General features: G+C 48.3%; 1 protein-coding gene across 14 annotated transcripts in view; it reads right to left on the bottom strand.

Moving 5' to 3' along the window:
- The window catches only part of TBX5 (T-box transcription factor 5), a 102520-nt gene that overhangs the window by 23444 nt on the left and 59370 nt on the right, over window positions 1–19706 (bottom strand). For all 14 annotated transcript variants that reach the window (XM_070627203.1, XM_070627197.1, XM_070627198.1 and 11 more), the window contains one exon: window positions 8114–8340. In XM_070627203.1, the coding sequence (XP_070483304.1) occupies window positions 8114–8340 (227 nt within the window). The remainder of the gene's footprint in view (window positions 1–8113; window positions 8341–19706) is intronic.

Below are 19706 nucleotides of genomic sequence, written 5' to 3'. Positions count from 1 at the left end.
GGCACTAGCTATTCCCCAGTGTAGGGCAGTGGAGATAGACCTGTCTCTGAAGGAGGGTTTTCCTGAACGACTTTGGTGTCACTGACCCCTTTGGGAACTAACAAAAGTACTGGGCTGTCTCCTAGAAAAATACACTGACACACAAAGTTTTGAGAATCGCATGTGCCTTCAGAGTTTTGCACACAACTTCAAGGGGCCCAAGGGCTCCCTACAATCCAGACCCCAGGGTAAGAAGCCTAGACGTGTCTGGGTCTGACTCTAGCTCTCATACTTAATATCTGTGTGACATCAGCCTCTGCCCTCTAGGAGCCTCATTTTCATCATCTCTGAATCCGAGTTGTAATACTTACTTGCCTGGGCAGCTAAGAATGAAATAAAATCGAGCATGTACGTCACTTGAGCGCCATCATCGAAGGCAGCTCTTGTTTGAAGGGTAACACCACCAGTCAGTCTCGCGCCAAACCGGATCTATAATAACACATCTCCAAGTGTTTCCTCCGGGGGAAGCAATACCTGGGAATTTCTCCCAAAGTATAAACCTCAAAACAGATTCATTCCTGAGCTGGAATTTTACCCCCCAAAACTGCAGGCTTTCTCTTCTCACCCGCCAATCTCTTTCTAATCAATGAATGTCAAGAAATAAGTCTGTCTTTGGGGAGTGTGAAGGAAAATGAAACACAGGACACTGGATGTGCCTGCAACTCACTGTGATGGTCCGTGGTGTGAGGGCAGGACGTGGGACTAAATAAACGGAGGAAGGAATAGCTATTATTTATTGAGCACCTACTAAGTGGCCTTCCTCTAACCTCATAGTAATTCCTCAAGGTGGCTGCTCTCATCCCTGTCTCACAGAGGCAGAAGCTGAAGCTCAGAGAAGCGACCTGCCCAAGGTCACACAGCTGGGAAGGAGCAAAGGCTGGGATCTAAGCCAGGTCTGACTTACCTTGTCTACCACACCTTGCTTCCTGCTCTCTAGATTTCTACCTGCCGATGCCACTCATTCAATCATCCAACAGATATTTACTGAGCCCCCACCAGGTGCCAGGTACTGCACCGGGTGCTGGAGATAGAGTGGTCAACAGGTAGTCATGGTCCTGCTCGGTGTGCATCCTCGGCCCCTCTCCATCCCACCCTGAGCAGTGAGCGAGGGAGGCTGACACACTGTGATTAGGAAGTGGTCCTCAGATATAAAGCATCAAGTCAGGACGTGGTCCTCGGATATAAAGCATCAAGTCAGGAGGTGGTCCTCGGATATAAAGCATCAAGTCAGGAGGTGGTCCTCGGATATAAAGCATCAAGTCAGGAGGTGGTCCTCGGATATAAAGCATCAAGTCAGGAGGTGGTCCTTGGATATAAAGCATCAAGTCAGGAGGTGGTCCTCGGATATAAAGCATCAAGTCAGTCATGGTGGCTTTGGCTTTGTACTGGATTATAAAACAGCTCCTCAGTCCGGGGAAGGTAGCTTAGGTTTGGGTTCCACCAAACGCTTCCATTTGCATCATTCTCCGAGTGACACCCATAGGCAAGTCAAAAATCTCCCCAAACAAAACGTATCTACACTAGGGTTGCACCCACCTAATAGCAAGAAAGTTTATTTTTAACTAGACTCTTTTTTCTGGGACACATCTGGGACCCAGAAGATGCCCAAACATTTGTCCTCAAAAAAGCGAAAAGTGCAGCCAGCCTTCCAGGTATTCTATCTACATCATCCCAACCATCCAGATGCTTGAAGACACCCAGATGAACAAGCAGCCACGTTTATCACCTTTCAACTGGGCATATTTTGCTGTCTTGAAGACACCGTCCTCACCACCTCTTTCCTTTATTCCTTCCCTCCGTGCTTCCTTCCATCCCCTGGATCCATAAATCTGAATGTTTCCATTGTTGCTACAATCATAACCTTTGGGTTTTCCATTTAACCAGGGTGTTCCCTTTTTCAATAACAGAAAACACAGCTGCAGGGTACCCTTGGCAAGAGAAAAAAACAAGGCAAACTAACCATTCCCGAGTTTCTGATCCCCTTCCAGATTTGTTACAAGTAAAGAAGGAAGAATAATATGAAAAAAGGCTGGGGCACATTTTGGAAAATCGTAAAATTACACATTCCAGTCTTTAATACCCCAAAGATCTGATGCAGAGTCCTAAGAAAAGCTCGGTGCTGGCTTATTCATGAAAGCAGGTCTTAAGCATTCTCAAATTCTTCTCAGACTTCATCACATTATAAAGAAATTCCAAAGCGTGGATCCAAATTTCAGTTGGGTCTTGATAAACGCTTGAGATGTAATCTCTGTGTTTATTTTGGTTATGGCTTGGTTTCTTTCTTCTTATTGGGAGCTCGATAACTGACCAACAGCAAAGACCTATTTCCCAGCCAAGTCGAGTTTACCTTCCACGGCTGGGGGAGAGGCTGTGGTCAGGTGTCCAGTCTTTGATGAGTCCACAGCTCAGTTTCAGAAGGTTGTGCATTAAGAGTGGTCAACTGTATTCCAACCGTCCTGAACCCAAGTGAGTTTCTTGGATAATAGTAAAGCTCCTCACGATTCCGACCACCAATCACCACATAGCACTGTGAAAAACCCTGGTCCCTGGCGTTTTTCTAGATGCTTTTTATTCTGGATAAAGTGGCTTTAATGATGAATCCAGATTTCAGGACACAGAGTTATGTCTCTGACTGTGCCTGGCTATGTGACCTTGGGCATACCACTGGACCATTCCAATCTCAGTTCTTGACTGTATATGGCGATAATACCTAAACTTCTTGTAGAAACTGAGATAATAATTAAGTGCAGTCTAGTTCCTGTCTATCTTCCTTGCACATAAAGTGAGTGTTCAAATCTTATCAGTCCAAGTAATTTGAGTTTCCTCTTTTCCCTCTTAGAAGACTGGACATATGGCTCTGTGAAAGTTGTCCAATACTTGAAGGTATTTGGGTAGATTCCAGAGCTGGGAAACTTGCAGAGCTGCTTTCAAATCACTAATCCCATTGAAAAAATATTGTCACCATTCCCAAGTGGGTCATTTCCCTTGCTGATTGAGTTCATTCAGATGAAAGGCCTTTGTCAAGTCTTCATAGACAGAGACCCTGGAGGCAGAGTGGTGAGCAGCTACTCCTTAGCTAAGGGACCTTCAGCAAGTCAGAGGTGCATCTATAATTCAGGCCTTTGACTCACAAAACAGTGCTCTTTCTGATAGACTGCCCCAGCCTTTCAGCTTTCGTAAAACCCCTTGTTTTCAGAGAATATGAAAAGGTGGTAACCTTGACCTTTACGGATAGATAAATGGATGGATGGATGGATGGATAGATGGGTGGATGGACGGATGGGTGGATGGATGGATGGATGGATGGGTGGGTGAATGGATGGGTGGGTGAATGGATGGATGGATGGATGGATGGGTGGGTGGGTGGATGGGTCGAAGGATGGATGGACGTGTGGGTGGATGGGTGGTTCAATGGATGGATGGATGGGTAGATGGTTGGATGAGTGGATGGATGGATTGCGTGTGTGTGTGTGTCCCTATGCTGTTAGCTCTTAGCTTAAAGTGGGAAGGACTGGAACAGTATTGTAGGAAGACCCTCAAATGGGAATCAGAAGGCTGCAATTCAACTCTCACTCAGCCACTGTCTGAAATCATTAAATTTATTTACTTGCTTATTATCGGTCTCCCCCAGTGAGAACACAAGTTTTGGGAGAGCAGGGACGTCTGCCATCTTGTCCTCCCTTTATCCCACACACCCAGCACAAAGCCCAGTACAGAGTAAGTGCTCAATCAATCAAACGTGTATTTGATGAACGCATCCCAGATCTGCCACTCAACAGCCACACAATCTTGGGAATCTAACTCAACCCCTCAGTCTTCTGTTTTCCCCTGCAAAATGGGGACGGTAGGCATCTCCTCTGGCTCAAATACTGTTGTGAGGATCCAGGGAAGGAAGCAATGTGAAATCAGTCTAAACATCATGCAGCACTGAGAAAATGCACCCTGCAAAACTCTTTACTCTCCCAACTCCCCTTCCCCTCCCGCCTCTGACCTCCCTTTGAGCATTCGATGCAGTAAATGGCTTTGCTAAAATCTTTATTTGGGTTGCCTTTGGTTTCTAGTGGTGGGGGGTGGAGGAGGGGGTTGTCAGGGTGGGAGAGGGAAAGAAAGATAGACAAGTGCTCTCCCAGGCCCTGGGGTCCTGGATTTGATTGAGTGGCATTGATAAAAGACCTTCCCAGCTCTTTGGGCTCCATCCATCGGGAGAGATAGTTTGGAGACAGCTGGGTCCAAACACAAGGACCCTCTGGCCTGCCTGGCCCTTTGACATTTCTCTGGGCCTGCCTCCTGGGCTTGTTGGAAAGGAGACAGACAATGAGGGGAAGTCAGATAGTGGGGCAGGCAGGAGCCGGGGGTGGGAAGCCACCCATGGAGTTATCACTTAACGGGAATCCCAAACTGGAAGGAAACCTCGGCTGATTCCTTATCACTTTACAATGGAGGCTGATGATGAATTGCTTTTTGTCGTCTCCAGGCACGCAGGACAGACAGAGCTGGGCTGGAATGTTCGCTGTCCCCGGGAGCTCCCTTTTGGGGGTGGACGGAGGTGAGAAGGGCAGAGGTTTCTGGAAAGGTGAAAGGAGTCTTGCAGGGTGCACAGCCCGTGCACCCCGAGTGCACAGACCACGGTGTGAATTTGGGGCGGGGCCAGTCGCTAGCTCTGTGACACTAGGCGACTGACTTGATCTCTCTGAGCCTCAGTTTCCGCATCCGTGAAAAACGGGTAATTCTTCACCTTGTTATCTCCAACTAGTCACTAAGTCCTGATTCCGCCCACATCTCCAGCTCTTCTCCCCACACCCTGGGCTGAGCCACCGTCATTTCACACCTCGGAGTGTGCAACAGCCTCTCCGCAGAGCTCCGGCATCAATTCTGATCCCCTCCTGTCACAGAAAGTGACGGCTTCAAAACAAAACCTTAATCATGTCACTCACAGGTTTAAACCCCTCCGATGGTGGCCCATCCGTTAGGATAAAATCTGAGGTCCTCAAAATGGTTACGAGGGCTAGTGTCACACGGGTCCCTGCCTCTCTCTGTAGCCTCAACTCCCACCACTGTCTCCTCGCTCTGTGCCCCAGCCACACTGGCTTTTTGTTGACTCCCCAGTGGGGGTGGGCTCCCGCTCTTCTGAGGGGCTGGACACATCCTCTTCTCTGTGACTGGACACCCAGTCAGCTCCCCTCTTCCATCCAATTCCTGCTCTCAGCTCCCACTCTTCCCTGATCCTCCCCCCAGCCCCGGCCCCGGTTTCATATTCATCAGCGTTTTGCACATCTCCTTTAGAGCACTCGATCACCACTTTAATTAAACAGTTTTATCATGAGTCATACATTGTCTGACCTGTTGCAACAGTGTGGGCTTCCTAAGGGCAGGGTGGTACCTAGCTCAGGTTCATGGAGCGTTTGTACGTCGCAGACGTGTTTTAGGGGCTTTACATGGAGCATCTCATTTTATCTCCTAACAACCCTGCAGGGTGGGCGCTGTTGTGCCCCCATTTTGCAGAAAAGGTAGTTGAGGCCCAGAAAGCTGAAGCAACTTGCCCACGGCCGCACTGCTGGAGTGCCAGCTGCTGTGATGTACGGCAATGGACCAGCCACTGATTCCAGCTTCCCCTGCTCCCAGGGGCCTTCTCTAATGGATCTGGAATTCCCTTCAGGATCCCACAAATTGCCCCATGAAAGTCAAGCGCTCGCATGATCTACGGAGGTTCATCAGCCTTGCATTCAAACTCTTCCGCTGCATCCTCCAGGAACGCATTTACAAGGACGCTGCTGTAAACACTGAGCCTAACTAAGCACCCTGGTTCTTTTTAGCTTCTTCCTCCCCTTCTTTCGGTCTGGCATCAATTTAATCAACAGAGCTCCCTAATTCAAACCTGGTGAGCTCTTAATCAGCACGTTTGACCAGTCTCAAGAGCCGATCTCTAGAGGAAGGTGAAATTTTCAGACTGTAGCAATGAGCAACAGTAACAGAGGCAGGAGAGGCAGGAGAGGCAGGCAGTTCAGGGTCCGGGCAGAACTGCAGACCAGGCTTGGGTTCAAATTCCACCTTCAAGCACCAACAGCATGTGATTTTATCTGTCTGAGTCTCAGTTTCCCTATTTGTAAAGTAGGTTAACAATGGCACCTACTTAATCATGTTACTGACAAAGCTCTGGTCTGGAACCTAGGCAGGGCGCCCTGAAATATAATATAAAACAGGATCTCTGTGCAGGGACCTGTGCTCCCCAGGACAGGCTTAACTCTCTGCTCATGGCTGAAGAGGCAGACATGTTTGCAGGCATCTGGTCTCCAGCCCATCTGGCAGCGGACGTGCTGGGAGTCAGGCCCGGGGGCCTGTCGGGGGATATTTTTCAAGCCTTCGAGATCCAAAGAGTTTGGATGGACTTCAGGTAAGTCTGGAAACCTCAGCTTCACCCAGGCAGCTCCCAAGCCCCAGGCCTGGACCAATGACAGGCTCTTCCCTCTTTCAAAACCCGAGATTGGTAAATGTCAAATAGTCAAACTGTTACTTTCCTCACATAACCCCAGTTCCAGAGAAAGCCGCCAAGGCAGCAGTTTCCAGAGGTTCTTATTCGTGGGGTTTCTTTTGTTTGAGAAGCTCCGGACACTGGGCACTGAACGTCCAAAGCCATCGTGTTGGCTACTGAAGCTGTGAGATGTAACAGGTCACCCTAAAGACTGAGATTTGGGCCTGCAGGAGCAAAATAGGGACTGTTTATTGAGTCAGCCCTGTGCTACACACACGACAAGCACGATTTCAGGACATCTCTGCATCCAGCCCATGAGACAGGTGCAATCGTGAGCCCAAATCTACAGATTAAGCAAATGAGGCTTAGAGAGGTTAAGTAACTTGCTCCTAATCATAGAAATTTGCAAACGGCAAAGATTGGCTTCATCCCAATTGTCTGATTCTGAAGACCACGGGCGTAAGCATGTGGCTACACGGTCCCCTCCCCCTGTATCCGTGTCCTCAAGCCTTCACCTAGATGAGCAGCCTTCTCTTTGCTTCCTCCTGGGACTGACTTTCTGGATTGATACCTGCCACTTAGGCAATCACAGCCACCACTTCCTGGGTGCTTACCAAGTCTCAGGTGCTCTAGGGAACTTAGCACCATTTACAAAGTGGGAAACTGAGGCACAGAGAGGCTAGGACACCTGCCTGAGGTCACACAAGAAGCTGGTGGCAGACTGGAGACTGGAGCCTGTGTTCCCTGGGCCCTGCCCGCACAATCCCAGCCTGCGTGCAGCTCACGCCAAGCGACTGTCCTGGGAAACTGAACTCAACCACACCGCTCACGTCAACCACTCCGATTCTGGCTCACAGACTGTGCCACCAGAAATCTCCTTTTTGAATGTAGCCTCTTTGGTCTTAGGAAAATGTCACCCATTTCTCATTTGGCAACAGAAACTAGGGACTGCCTCAGACACTAGCCTAGTAGATTGAAAGAGGGAATGCGAAAGAAAGAAAATCATTGGTGGTTTTGATCTGGAAAGGAAAGAAGAGCTCGGAATGCACCTGGGAGGAAATTCTAGCACATGAACCAAAGCCCATCCCATTAAGAGGAGGCTTCTAATACAACCAGGAACGCTGGAGGCAAGCTCTCTGTCTACTAGGGGCAGTGGCAAAAAAACACTCCACTTCATCCTTTTAAGGCAATACTTCCTCTCCAGCAGCTAAAAAGAATGAGGCAGCTGAAGGTTCATGAAAAGATATCTACAACATATTCTAAAGTTAAAGAAAAATGCAAGTTGCAAAAGACATACCGTATGATACCACCTGCTAAAAGTAAAAACAAAACTATTTTTATTTGTGAGTGCGTGCATGTGTCAATGAATAAAATATGTCTGGATATTTCAAATAAGTTTTCCCCAAGAAAGAGGCTAGAACTGGGGGCAGATATATCAGGGGAGCTGTTAGTTTTACCGGTATGTTTTGAATTTCTTACAATCTCTACATATTTTTGTATTGCTTACATTTTTTAAATAAATACATGTAGTTATGTGTACTTTTGTTTTCAAGGAAAGGAAGAAGTAGAGAAAGAGGCAGGCTGGGCAGGGGTTGCCACACTCACCTTTCCTCTTGGTGCAATGGTAAATTTGGCTGTGCTCCTGGGGCAGTGGGTACGGGTTGGGTGGGGGCAGAAGGTCCTGGGAGGGGCCAGACACACCATTCTCACACTGGTACTGGGACCCCAAGTTGGATGAGGTGGAGAGAGCTCGAGGCTCATTGCTGAAAGGGCTGTGGTTGGAGGCCACTTTTTGTCTCACTGTGCTCCTGGGAACCACGGGATATTCTTTACTGAAAGAGAGAAGACGGGAAATAACATCGATCAGTGCCCTGAAACAGATGTCCCCACGAGCTGAACCATGGGGTCAAAGAATCCATCAAAAAAGTCACAGAATAAGAAACAAAGGGGTCTTTGATGAGCCAAGTGATCCAATTATACTCAAGTGCATCATTTGCCATGGACGTATATATTTGGGCACTAACTTTTCATGCCTTATACATTAGGCATGCAGGTTTATGAATAGTTCTCTATGTATGCAGAAAGGCAAATGAGCTCCTCCAATTAAGGACCCCTCTTAATGATCCATAAACACACATGGCATTTTGAAACATTCCAACCTATTCCATATGTCTTTGAATTCCCTTATTCAAAAGTTGGAAGAGCTAAGCAGACATTTAGACTTAATATCTGGGTTTCCATCTTTAAAATGGGGCTGAGGTCTTTGTTCAATGTTAGCAAAGAAAGGTATTTGACCACCTAGGATAGTCAGGTTTGATCCTAGGTAACCCTAAGCTGGAGAGTTTGCTGCTTGTGCCTTAGAATTTCCTTTTGAACTTCAGTACTTGTCACCACCGACATAATATCTGACTTCTCCATGTCTTGGTTTTCCCATCCGTAAAACAGAGACAATAAAAATCCCCAGCTGAAAGGGTTGTTGAGAGAAGAAATGAGTTACTGCATGTGAAAGACTGCACAGTACCTGGCACATGGGTGAGTGCTCAACAAATGGTAACCATCATCATCACTGTCATCATTAATATACTTGGTTTCCTTTGCAATCTATGCATTTTATTCTATGCATTTAATCATATGATTTTGAGGACGGACCCACAGGCTTTGACAGACTGCCAGAGAGGCCCATGGCCCTAAATAAGCTAAGAATCCCTGCCCTAGAAGAAACATGTATCAGGAAATCTGAAACTTAATCAGTTGTGATTTTTGCCATGATCCAGAATCAACTATTCTCTCACTTCTTGTGTTTTTTAACCTAGGTTTTTATCCAAATAAGTTTAGCTTCAATCTGAGCAATAATATCTGTGAAATTATGGGCTTTTGGTGCTAATTATAGCTCCTCTAATGCACGTCAGTTAAATAAATACTTACCTGTTAAAATCAAAGAGCATGCCTGAAATCATCGCACATACAAAGAGCACTCCACCTCACTTCAAAGAGCATTTTGAAGGATGCTGCCTTAGCCCATGTCATCCTCTCCACGACCATATGAAGGAGGTACTGTTCTTGTCCCCATTTTACAGATTAGGAAACTAAGGCCCAGGGAGATTAAGCAACTTGCCCATGGTCACAGAGCTAGAAAGAGACGCAACCAGAATCCTAACCCAACAGCCCCCTATTACTTCTTGACAGTCTCTTAGTTACTTCTTTCAATATCTAAAACATGATATGCTTTTGGGGGAGCAGGAGTTTGGGACCCAAGACTTCTCTCCCACTTCTCCTACCCCTCATGGGTGTAACGATCTCCACCCTGGAGCCCAGCCTTTGTCTGTCATGTGAAAGCACATCAGAGTAGCCAGGCAGGGGATGCGGTGTGTCTGCCAAGTTTCCATGAGGCTGTGGACACCCTCACGACACCCAGGGGTCTCCTAGCCAAGCTTCCCTGTGGCATGTGCCATCTCAGAACCACAACTGGAGCCATTGTGAGTAGCCACACTGCTCAGAACCTCCTCCTGGGGCCAGGAGGCTGAAAGGAATGGAATTAGCTTTATAGCTCTCGCTTTGTAGCTCCAGCTACGTCATGGAAAAAAAAAAAAAGAAGAAGAAAAATAATAATAATAATAACACATTATAAAAGTTGTCAAATCTCGCTGGCAATTCTATTTGAGCCTGTTTATTTCAAGTACTGGGCTGTCAGAGCTCCAAGAGGAAAGAGAGATCTCTTTTAGGTTTATATTCTTAATGGGGATGCTTATTTCTTTTTAATTAAAGAAAATAACTCCCAAAAAATGTTGGCTGAGGGCATTTACAAGAGAATGTATCAATGGGCTCCATGGAATTCTCTGTTCCAGCACTGCCAAATTGCAAAATTACTCTGTGGAAAGGCCAAATCCTGCTTCTGATTACTAACATCCACAGAAGTGGGAAAGCCATAGTACCCCCCAAAAGCACTTGGCCCTCACAGCTTGTTTCTCTCCAAGGAGCCTGAAACATCATCCTCACCGTCAATTATGCACGTCTCTTGGTGCCTGAAATACAGCCTCCCCAAGCCCATGTGACAGGCGTCGAACTAGGGGCATGGGAGGATGAAGTGACCTCTCCATCGGTATGAGATTACAGAGGCAAAGAGAAGAAAATGTCACGATCAAACAACACCGGGGTCATTTTCACTGGGCTCACGAAGGGGCCCATCAAAGGAACACAGCAGCAATATGACAAAAGTCTGTCCGGTCCTTGTGATGAGAAGATAAACTAATTTTCTCTACAGCTTGAGAGCATCATTGAAGAGTCCAGAGCACAAGAGAATTAAAGTGAATGTTGAAAAGCCCTTGTATGTCTGGAAGAGGGGCAGCAACACAGGACTGCTTTTCATCATTATCGTCGTCACCATCCTTACCATCCTCATCCTCATCTTTCTCCTCATCATCCGAGTTGTTCCTTATGTGCCTCCTAGCATTCCGGCCACTGCACTGGTTGACTTATATGCTTTCCCTCATTTGACCCCATTTCATCAGGAGGATTAGATTTAATTTAGAGCTGAAGAAATTGAGGCTCAGAGAGGTTAAGCAACCAGCCCTAGATCACATAGCTAAGAAGAGATAAAGCTGAGCTTTACCCCAGGTCAGTCAGTGCTATTCCAAAACCCTTAAGCAACACAACCATCCTTTTATAGAAAGCATCTTCGTGATAAGAGAGTTGAATCTTGGCTACACCCTGCCAATATCAAGATCTACCGGTCAATCTGTCAATCCTACTGTTTGAGGAACCTTCGGTTTACTAAATGTCAGATCCAACTGCTCTCTGATGTATCACAGCTGTACCACATCCTGCGGACAGCTCTGCTCAGTCTGGGCTCGCCGGAGCCCACCGGAGGTCCTGAGTCCCTCAGCTCAGCCTGGGTGTCGGAGCCCGCAGACCAGCTTCTCCCTGGCTCACCCCCCTCTCACATTCTGTTCCACGTGAGCGAGTGCAATGAATGATGCCATTGTGGCAAGGTCTGGGTTGTAAAACATTACAAGGGAATATTGAAATCCACGGGGAAACGGCATCTGCAGCCGACCGGCGGCTAACGAACGCCTCCCCCCCCGAGAACGTCTTCCCCTGCAGCCGACTGAATGGCCTTTTCACGGGAGCAGGTGGCAGGGAGCCGATGGGCTGGGGTGTTTTTGTTGTTGTCTTCCCCTTGCAATGCTTACTCAATTTCGGGCAGCCTTTCTCAAACAACGAAAGTAGTGCACAGGGGGCAAGGCTGTGGACTGAAAAATCCCTGTTCTCGGGGAGCAAATTCCTGCTCTGGCTAGCCCTTAAATCTGTGATTAAAATTTTTCAAGAGGGCCCCACAATCCCACGAGAGCTTTCGCAATTTATTAACTTTCTAATATGCTTGGTGAAGTTATTCTGATCGAACATGCGGGCGCACACGAGGGACCGGGGTCAGCTCACCCCAGGCGGCATCTAGCTCGGTGCGAATCATAATTGCTCCCTCCTTCCATGGCTACAAGCGCTTGGCAATCGTTTTACGACTCAGCTCACACCACACCAGCAAGCTGGAGGAGGGCATGGTGAATGCTGGCCATTCCATCTCGCTGGGGAGAACACGGGGACACAGAGAAGGCACATAAACGTCCCACGGTTGATTCAACAGGGGCTGTAGGATATGAGGGGCACCAAGAAACGCCAACACAGCTCCCTCTCTGGCCTTGAGCACCCACCACTTATGGCCACCGCAGTTTGCAACCTTGGCGCTCCCCTGTTAAATCTCTGGACAGATCTAATATCGGTTGCGGCAGGGGGGTCAATTCAAGTCCAGGGTCTGAAGTCAGGCTGTGTAGCTGTGCCTCGCTTCAGTACCCGGCCACCAACTTGGCCCCTGTGATGCTCCCTAGGTTCCTCCTTTCTCCGAGCCTCAGTCTCCTGTCTGTAAAATGGGAATAGTAGGACTTACCACCTCTTGGGGTTATAAAATGATATGCTGCATGGAAAGCTTTAGTATATATTTGGGACACACTGCTCGATACACACCAGCTTACAAATCACACATTATTATATTCCGGAGCAGAAGTTCCGACCTTGCACGTACTTTGAAGGGTCTATGAACCGCCCCGCCCCCACACCCCAAATATCAGCTATTTAGAACTTGTCCACTTCTCCAGGGAGAGGTCCCTACTCGCATCAGCTACTCAAACGGGAACTGTGACTCACAAAAACGTTTTGAGCAACACTCTGGAATTACGGGGAAAGTCCTGGACCAGCTGTATGGACGATTCATGACATCTCTCTTTGCCTCAGTTTCTCCATTTGCAGAATGGGAATAATCAGATCCCTGTCACAGGGCTGTTGTGAGCCCCAAAGCAAAAGCCGGATGTGAAGCCACAGATAGAAAAAGTCAATGCAAACTAAACTTTTGATGGGCTCAGGGTAACAGCACATCAAACAGTGTTGCCAGGAATCTGGGACCAAATTGAAGGGCTCAAGCTTTTAATCCAGACTCATAAAATGAACAATTTTTAAAAGTTTAACCACGTCTTACTTGTAGCAGTTTTTTTTGAGGAAGATTAGCCCTGAGCTAACATCTGCCACCTATTGTCCTCTTTTTTTGCTGGTGAAGATGGGCCCTGAGCTAACATCTGTGCCCACCTTCCTCTACTTTATATGTGGGACGCCTGCTGAGCATCGCTTGATAAGTGGTGCATAGGTCTGTGCCCAGGATCCGAACCGGCAAACCCCAGGCCACCAAAGCAGAATGCGCAAACTTAACTGCTGTGCCACCAGGCTGGCTTCAGTAGTTTTTTAATTTTTTTAATGATTTTGGAGATAAGGTGAGAAGGTGGAAGAAGCATTCTGAGGCTGGGCCTTGGTCCTTCTGGAAGCCGGAAGGCCAGAGGGCCCGGGACTAACTGACCTTCTGCAAACTGTTTTCTGTACCCAAGGGGATTGTCTTGAAGTCTCCTCTGTTCTGCGGGGAATCACGTGGGGGCCCCTTGGTCATGCAGAAGTAAGCCAAAGACCTCCTAGTGACCTTCAGTTAAATGATGACCTTGGCAAAGTCACCCAAAAGCAACCATTTCTGCAGGAATGCTAAATATTCTGTTTATTAATACAAAAGCCTGCCTCTCCCCCTCAAAAACAAACAAACAAAACACAGGGGAATGAGTCTCTAGGAAAACAAATTTCTAACAGGAGAATATTAACTATTGGGATGGGGTAGCTCAGGATGAGGGTGGGCAGAGATGGAGAAATCTCTCTGGGGCTGTGGGTTTCAAATCTGGCTGCATACCACAGTCATCTGGGAAGTTTTTTAAAAATACTGACTCCTGGGCCCACCCCATAGGGAGTCTAATGACAGTCTGCAGTGCAGCCTGGACACTGGGAGTTTTAAAAGCTCTGTAGGAGAAAGCAGCCTTATGCAAAAGAGTACACACTGTATGACTCCATTTATACTAAATTCTATCACAGAGAAAACTGACCCTTGGTAAAAAAAAAAAAAAAAAAAAATCAGAACATAGATTGCTTCAGGGGGGAGGCGGAGGCAGGAACGAACCTGGCAGGGGCCTAAGGGAGCTTTCTGAGGTGAGGGAATGTCCTATATTATGATAGGGGGGTTTGGGTTTCACAGGTACGTGTATTTGTCGAAAAGGGAACGGTGCACTCGAGTTTTGTGCATTTCATTGTATGTAAATTTTACTTAAGATAAAGAATGGTGAACAGAAATTGAATCCTATTGAATGACACACATGCTGGAGTATACAGGGGTGAAACATACTCATGTCTGCAACTTAGTTTGAAATGTGTCAAAAAATATATAAGATGGACGGGTAGATGGATGGATGGATGCTAAGGTGGATGGATGGATGGATGGATACATGGATGCATGGATTGGTGGATGGATGGATGGATGATAGAGCAAATATACAGCAAAATATTAATTACAGAACCTCAGCAGTGGGTATACGGGTGCCCACCGTGCAATTCTTCCACGTTTTCTGTACGTCTTACATTTTTTCATAATAAAACACTGGCGAGCACTCCAGTTACCTCCACTGCTCAGCCAAAGTTGAGCACTGTGAAAAGGGTTCCTTTTTACGGAACACTCCAGCATGTGGGCTCTATTTCCGAAAAATAAAGTCACCTGCATTGCCTTCACCTGCATGTCCTTGCTCATTCTGTAGGGCCAAGGGACTACCCAGGTGATACCAGGGGCCTCTCCATCAGCGAGCTCGTTAACGGGCAATTCTAACCCCTCCCCAGAGCCACTGATTCAGAACCTCTGAGAGTGAAACCCAGAAATCTGATTTTTTTAACAAGCCCTCCCACCTCCAAGTAACTGTGACGTCTTTCAAAAGTTTGAGAAATGCTGTGCTAACATGGATGAGTGAGTGATGTGCCCACTAAGTGTCCCTGAAGAGCAGGTATGCTGGGGCAGGGGTTGGGGAGGACAGGGGCGGGGACAGTGTCGCAGATGAATTAGGGGGATGGGAACTATCGGAGCATCCATATCCTCAATGGACAACGGAGAGCCAACATGGCACCCCTTGGGACCAACTTCAATTTCACAACTTATCCTGGCTCCGCTTACCAAACACAACCCCTCTCTTGTTTTACGTAAATTCACACCTCCCTGGGGGAAGCCATGCGGCTAGCCAAAAGTGCAGCCAGAAGTGGGGAGTTAATGCCATCTCCAGAACGTTGCCTTGGAAATCACTCCTCATTAACGGGGCATTCCGATTACTTTAACCACAAGCGTGAGACTACGAGAGCACTAGGCCTTCCGTTTGAAAAATGACCATTTGAGGTTAGGAGCTAAACATTCATTTCAAAACAGGAAAGAAGGGCTGGAGAAGGAGGAAGGCTCCCATGGAAGGATTTTAACCTTTTTAGGGGTCTCAGACCCCGTGAATTCCTTGAAATTGTTGGAATTTTTTTTCTATTTATATCTTGTGAGTTTTTCAGAGAGTCCTTCCTTTAATTGGATTTTCATAAGGGGTCTCAGACCCGGATTAGAGGCAGAGGATGGAGGAGGTGAGCCTAAGAACCACAGAGGCAGGTGAGAAGGGTCCGCTCCCCTGCGGGTATGAAGACATCCCCGGACTGAAACTGACAAAATGAACCTATTGGGTCCAGCTGCACGTGCTGGGCTCTAAGTTTTCCCGTCTGCTCCTGGTCAGGGGGCTCAAAATCCAGGCCAGCCAAAGCAGAGCCTCGGGCAACCCCAGCTCTGGAGCTGCATCCCCACAATGCCCTGGCAGCCTAGTCCAAGACTGAGGAAGCGGAGGCAACCTCAGTCCTTCCACAAAGAGCTCGGAAGCCGCCACAGTGCCCCAAGTGTGACATGGTCGCAGCCCACCAGCCTCCACAAATGCTGTGTGTTCGGGGACAACCAGGTGTTGCTCATGTCCACTCTGTGCAACGTAAAGCAAGAAGTGTTGGGGGAAGCGTTTTGCGGCTGTCTGTTCCACTTCCAGGGTTTGTCTGTTGTTACAAGAAGACATTTGGCAGCCTGGGGGGGGTGGGAGCAGGATTCTCTCCACCCTGAAGAAACTAAGCTCCATGCCAGGCCTCTGCACCTTGACTAGCTGTGTGACCCTGGGCAGGCCAACCTGGCCTCCAGCTTCAAGAGAGCATGGACCCTGTCTTAATATCTAACATCAACCCAGCATCACTCCAGGCTAGACACTGTGCCAAGAGCTTCCAGGCATGCTGGCACAGTGTTAACACATGTGGGCACAGTCTTTGGCTCTCCTTCTATCTGGAGGAGGGTTCCCTGCCCCTCCTTGAATCTGGGCCCACCTTCGTGAGTCTCATTCGGCCAACAGAATGCAGCAGGAGAGACCCTACATGCTTCCAAGGCGTGGTGGGCCAAGCCGACGGGGCTTCCGCCTCGTTCTCCTAGGGGCAGCCAGCCATGCAAGGAATCCGGCTCCCCTGAGTCCACCGTGCTGGACAGCCGCATGCACGTGCCCTAGTGGACAGCACAGCTGAGGTCCCAGCCGAAAGCCAGCATCAGCTGCGGGTCATGGGAGTAAGCACCCTGGGCATCAGCCCTGTCGTGCCTTCACTACCTGCAGCCCCAGCCAACACCTGGCTGCCAGCAAGAGCTGCCCAGATGAGTCCCCCCCCACAAAGTCCCGGCCCACAAAATCACGGACCAAACAGAAGTATCTCCCTGGCACTTCTTGCTGCACCTTGCACACAGTGATGATGAACAGTGCCTGGTCCTATTATAAGGAGTATTGACGGAGCATGACTGAGAGCTAGCAGATTGCACTGGATGAAATTTGGAGGACTCTGATGGCCTCAGAGCTCTTCCTGGCAAGACTGAGGTTGTCCGGACTTCCTCAGCCCTTCAGTGGGCCGTGCATGCGCTGGAGGGAAAGTGGCCTCCGGAGCTCTGGCTGGGCTGGATTTAGAGTCACACGCACAGAGAACAGATGGCACAGCCTGGAGCCCAGGGCTTCCTAGCCAGTCCCAGTGAGGTTCGGGAATAATTTCTTACATAGCAATAGTAATCAGGACACACACGTTACCTCCTCTCACCCATGCAACAGCCCTGGAGGGAGGGTCTATAATTATCTCCCATTTTACAGATGAGGACAAAGAGGCTCAGAGGAGTAGGGGGGCCCCAGAGCCACTCAGTGTGGCAGCCTGGACCCCAACTCCACAGCCTGCTTATGCACAGCGGGCCCTGCTGCTCTGTGTGTTGACTCAACTTTGCATCCCCACCGCCTGGCATGGAGCAACCGCTTAAGAAATGTATGTGAGCTGAATAACAGACCAACAGATCAAAGACTGAATAAATAAATGAGTCTCCGGGCCTCAGTATCCCCTTCTGCAAAAGGAGGAGGGATGGACCAGATGCTGTCTCCTGGGGTCCTTTCTATCTCTAGAATCCTAAGCTTCTAGGAGCAGTAGCTCTCTTCACAGTGTCACCCTGTCACGGGGCCACGCCAGCTGGCTTTCAAGATCTTCAGAAAATGACTCCGAGTCTAGACCACAAGAGTTCTGGACCCCTGACCTCTTCTCTTCCCTGATCCAACCCAGAAAACCCTTCTTCGCAACAGATTCAAACTCCTTCTTCCTACAAGGTCCAGCTCCCATGCTCTTTACAAAGGCGTCCCCCCACCCTCCATCTCCCTGACGCCTCCATCCTCGCTGGCTCTGGCACCTTTGACTCCTAGGAAGTTCAGACCTTGTCTGAACACATCTTAAAGTTTAAGTAAAGTTCAAAGGAAGTAATTTTCTATGAAAAATCAGGACCTACATCATTTCAAACAGCAGCGACATTCCCACACCTTTCTTTTTAGGATGGGCATTTAGGTATATTTCCCAAATTTCTCTCATTTGCATATCACCTTGACAACATTCGCCAAATCTTGATACCAGCTCTCCTGCTATTTAGTAAAGATTTTTCCTTAAATAATAAGCCTTAACTCTCTTTCCTCCCTCCTTCCCTCCCTTCCTTCCTTCAAACTTAATCTCATTCTAAGCAATAATGTCTACGAAATCAGTCTGATGTGCCTGTGTGTCCTGCCTCCTCTAAAGTCATCTCATTTGTCACCAGGGTAGGGACATTGCAATTTGGGAAATATTGCTTCTTAGGATAAGATGCTTTTTTAAGCCACAGATTAACCTTTCAACATAACCTTGGCACGTATTTTAATCGGTCTGCTAGAGACAGGATTTTCAAATGATTTTACGTTCCTCTTTGTGCTTTTGCATAGCTCTTCCATATTTACAATAAGTAGCTATTGCTTCTGTAACGAGAAACCATAAATGAATGTTGGAAAATAACTATGGCACCATCTGCATTTGCCAAACACGGAGAGTTGGGTGAAGAGAGATAGTGGGGTGAGTGCCCAGACATTTGCCAAGCTAATCCAAAAGTTATTTATGTGGGATAACTGAAAGCTAATGCTCAGCCCCCACCACCCCACCCCTCTCCCTTCTTCCAATTGTTGGAATTAGAGGAAATTTCATCCCTCCTGCTTTTCTCTCTGAGCCAGCTGTCACCGGGTGTGTGGGGGACAGGAAACATGATTACAAGATTAACAGTGAGCCTGTCGTCCCAGCCTGGCTGTTATCACGTCAACTTCAGAGAGCCATCTTCCCCACTTGTCACTACCTACTGCAACCTGGGAGTTGGGACCGCGGCCCAGAATAAATTCCGAGCGAGGGGAACACTGGGAGTAAGGAGGAGTTTTCCCGCAAATAAGATACAGTTTATTGAGTAGGGACTAGGAACCAAGCACTCCACGGGCATTTTCTCCTGCAATTCTTACAGGAAGCCCAGCAAGAGGAAGCTCCATTTATGTCCATTGTACAGATGAGGATACTGAGGCTTCGGGAGGTTAAATCCGTTGCCTGAGGCCATATGGGGATAAACGCAGAGCAAGGATTGAACCTGGGTTTGTCTGAGCCCAAAGCCTTCTGTTGGAGCCACTCTGCTTCACTCCCTCTCTCTCCCAGGGGTCACCTCCAGAGAGCTGAGCAGACGGCCCTGTCCACACTCCCAACCTGGTCAGCGGTTAGTTCAGCCCTCTGGCTCCCCGATGCTTCTCCTAATGTGGCCACAAAGACAGGTGACTTGTAGGCTGAGAGTTTTGATCCAAAGGATCAATTACAGAGTGCCTACTGATTACCAGCCAACCTTTCCTGCCTTCCAGCTGCAAGTTTCCACCCAGGAGGGACCCCTAGTCAAACCGTCAGCCAATGTGCAATAACCAGGGGATGGTTAGGACAGCCAATTCAGACCAAAGGAGGGTCATCTGCCTAAATGTCTAACCAGCTGCGCTGCTGAGAGCTTTAGGAGGCTCCACGGGATCAGCGACATTTGAGCTCTCAAACACCTGCACTTCCCCACCTGTCTCTCCCTCATGTCTGTCATCTGTCCAATCAGCTTCAAAACTGCAGGGCCCTGGCCTGACAGAGGAAAGCAGTGGGGGACTCTGGGAACAGGCATACCCCAACCACGCAGTCTGTGGCCGGGGCAGCTTCTTGGAGGAAGGAATAGCTACAAAAAAGCCTCAGTGATGGGCAGCAGATGGCCAAGGGAAGGAGGTGAGGAGCGGCAGACCACACATCTTCTTCAAAGGTCCAACGGTCATGGAAAGAATCCAAATTTGGAGCATCTCCTTCAGCAGGATTGAAACAGGGGGCACCAGTGAGGGGCGAAGCTGGGGGGAGCGGCCAGGCTGGATGGGAAGGGCGT

The sequence above is a fragment of the Equus przewalskii genome, chromosome 7 (genome assembly GCF_037783145.1).
Source record: "Equus przewalskii isolate Varuska chromosome 7, EquPr2, whole genome shotgun sequence".
Lineage (NCBI taxonomy): Eukaryota > Metazoa > Chordata > Mammalia > Perissodactyla > Equidae > Equus > Equus przewalskii.
This window is presented reverse-complemented; position numbering and strand designations above follow the sequence as displayed.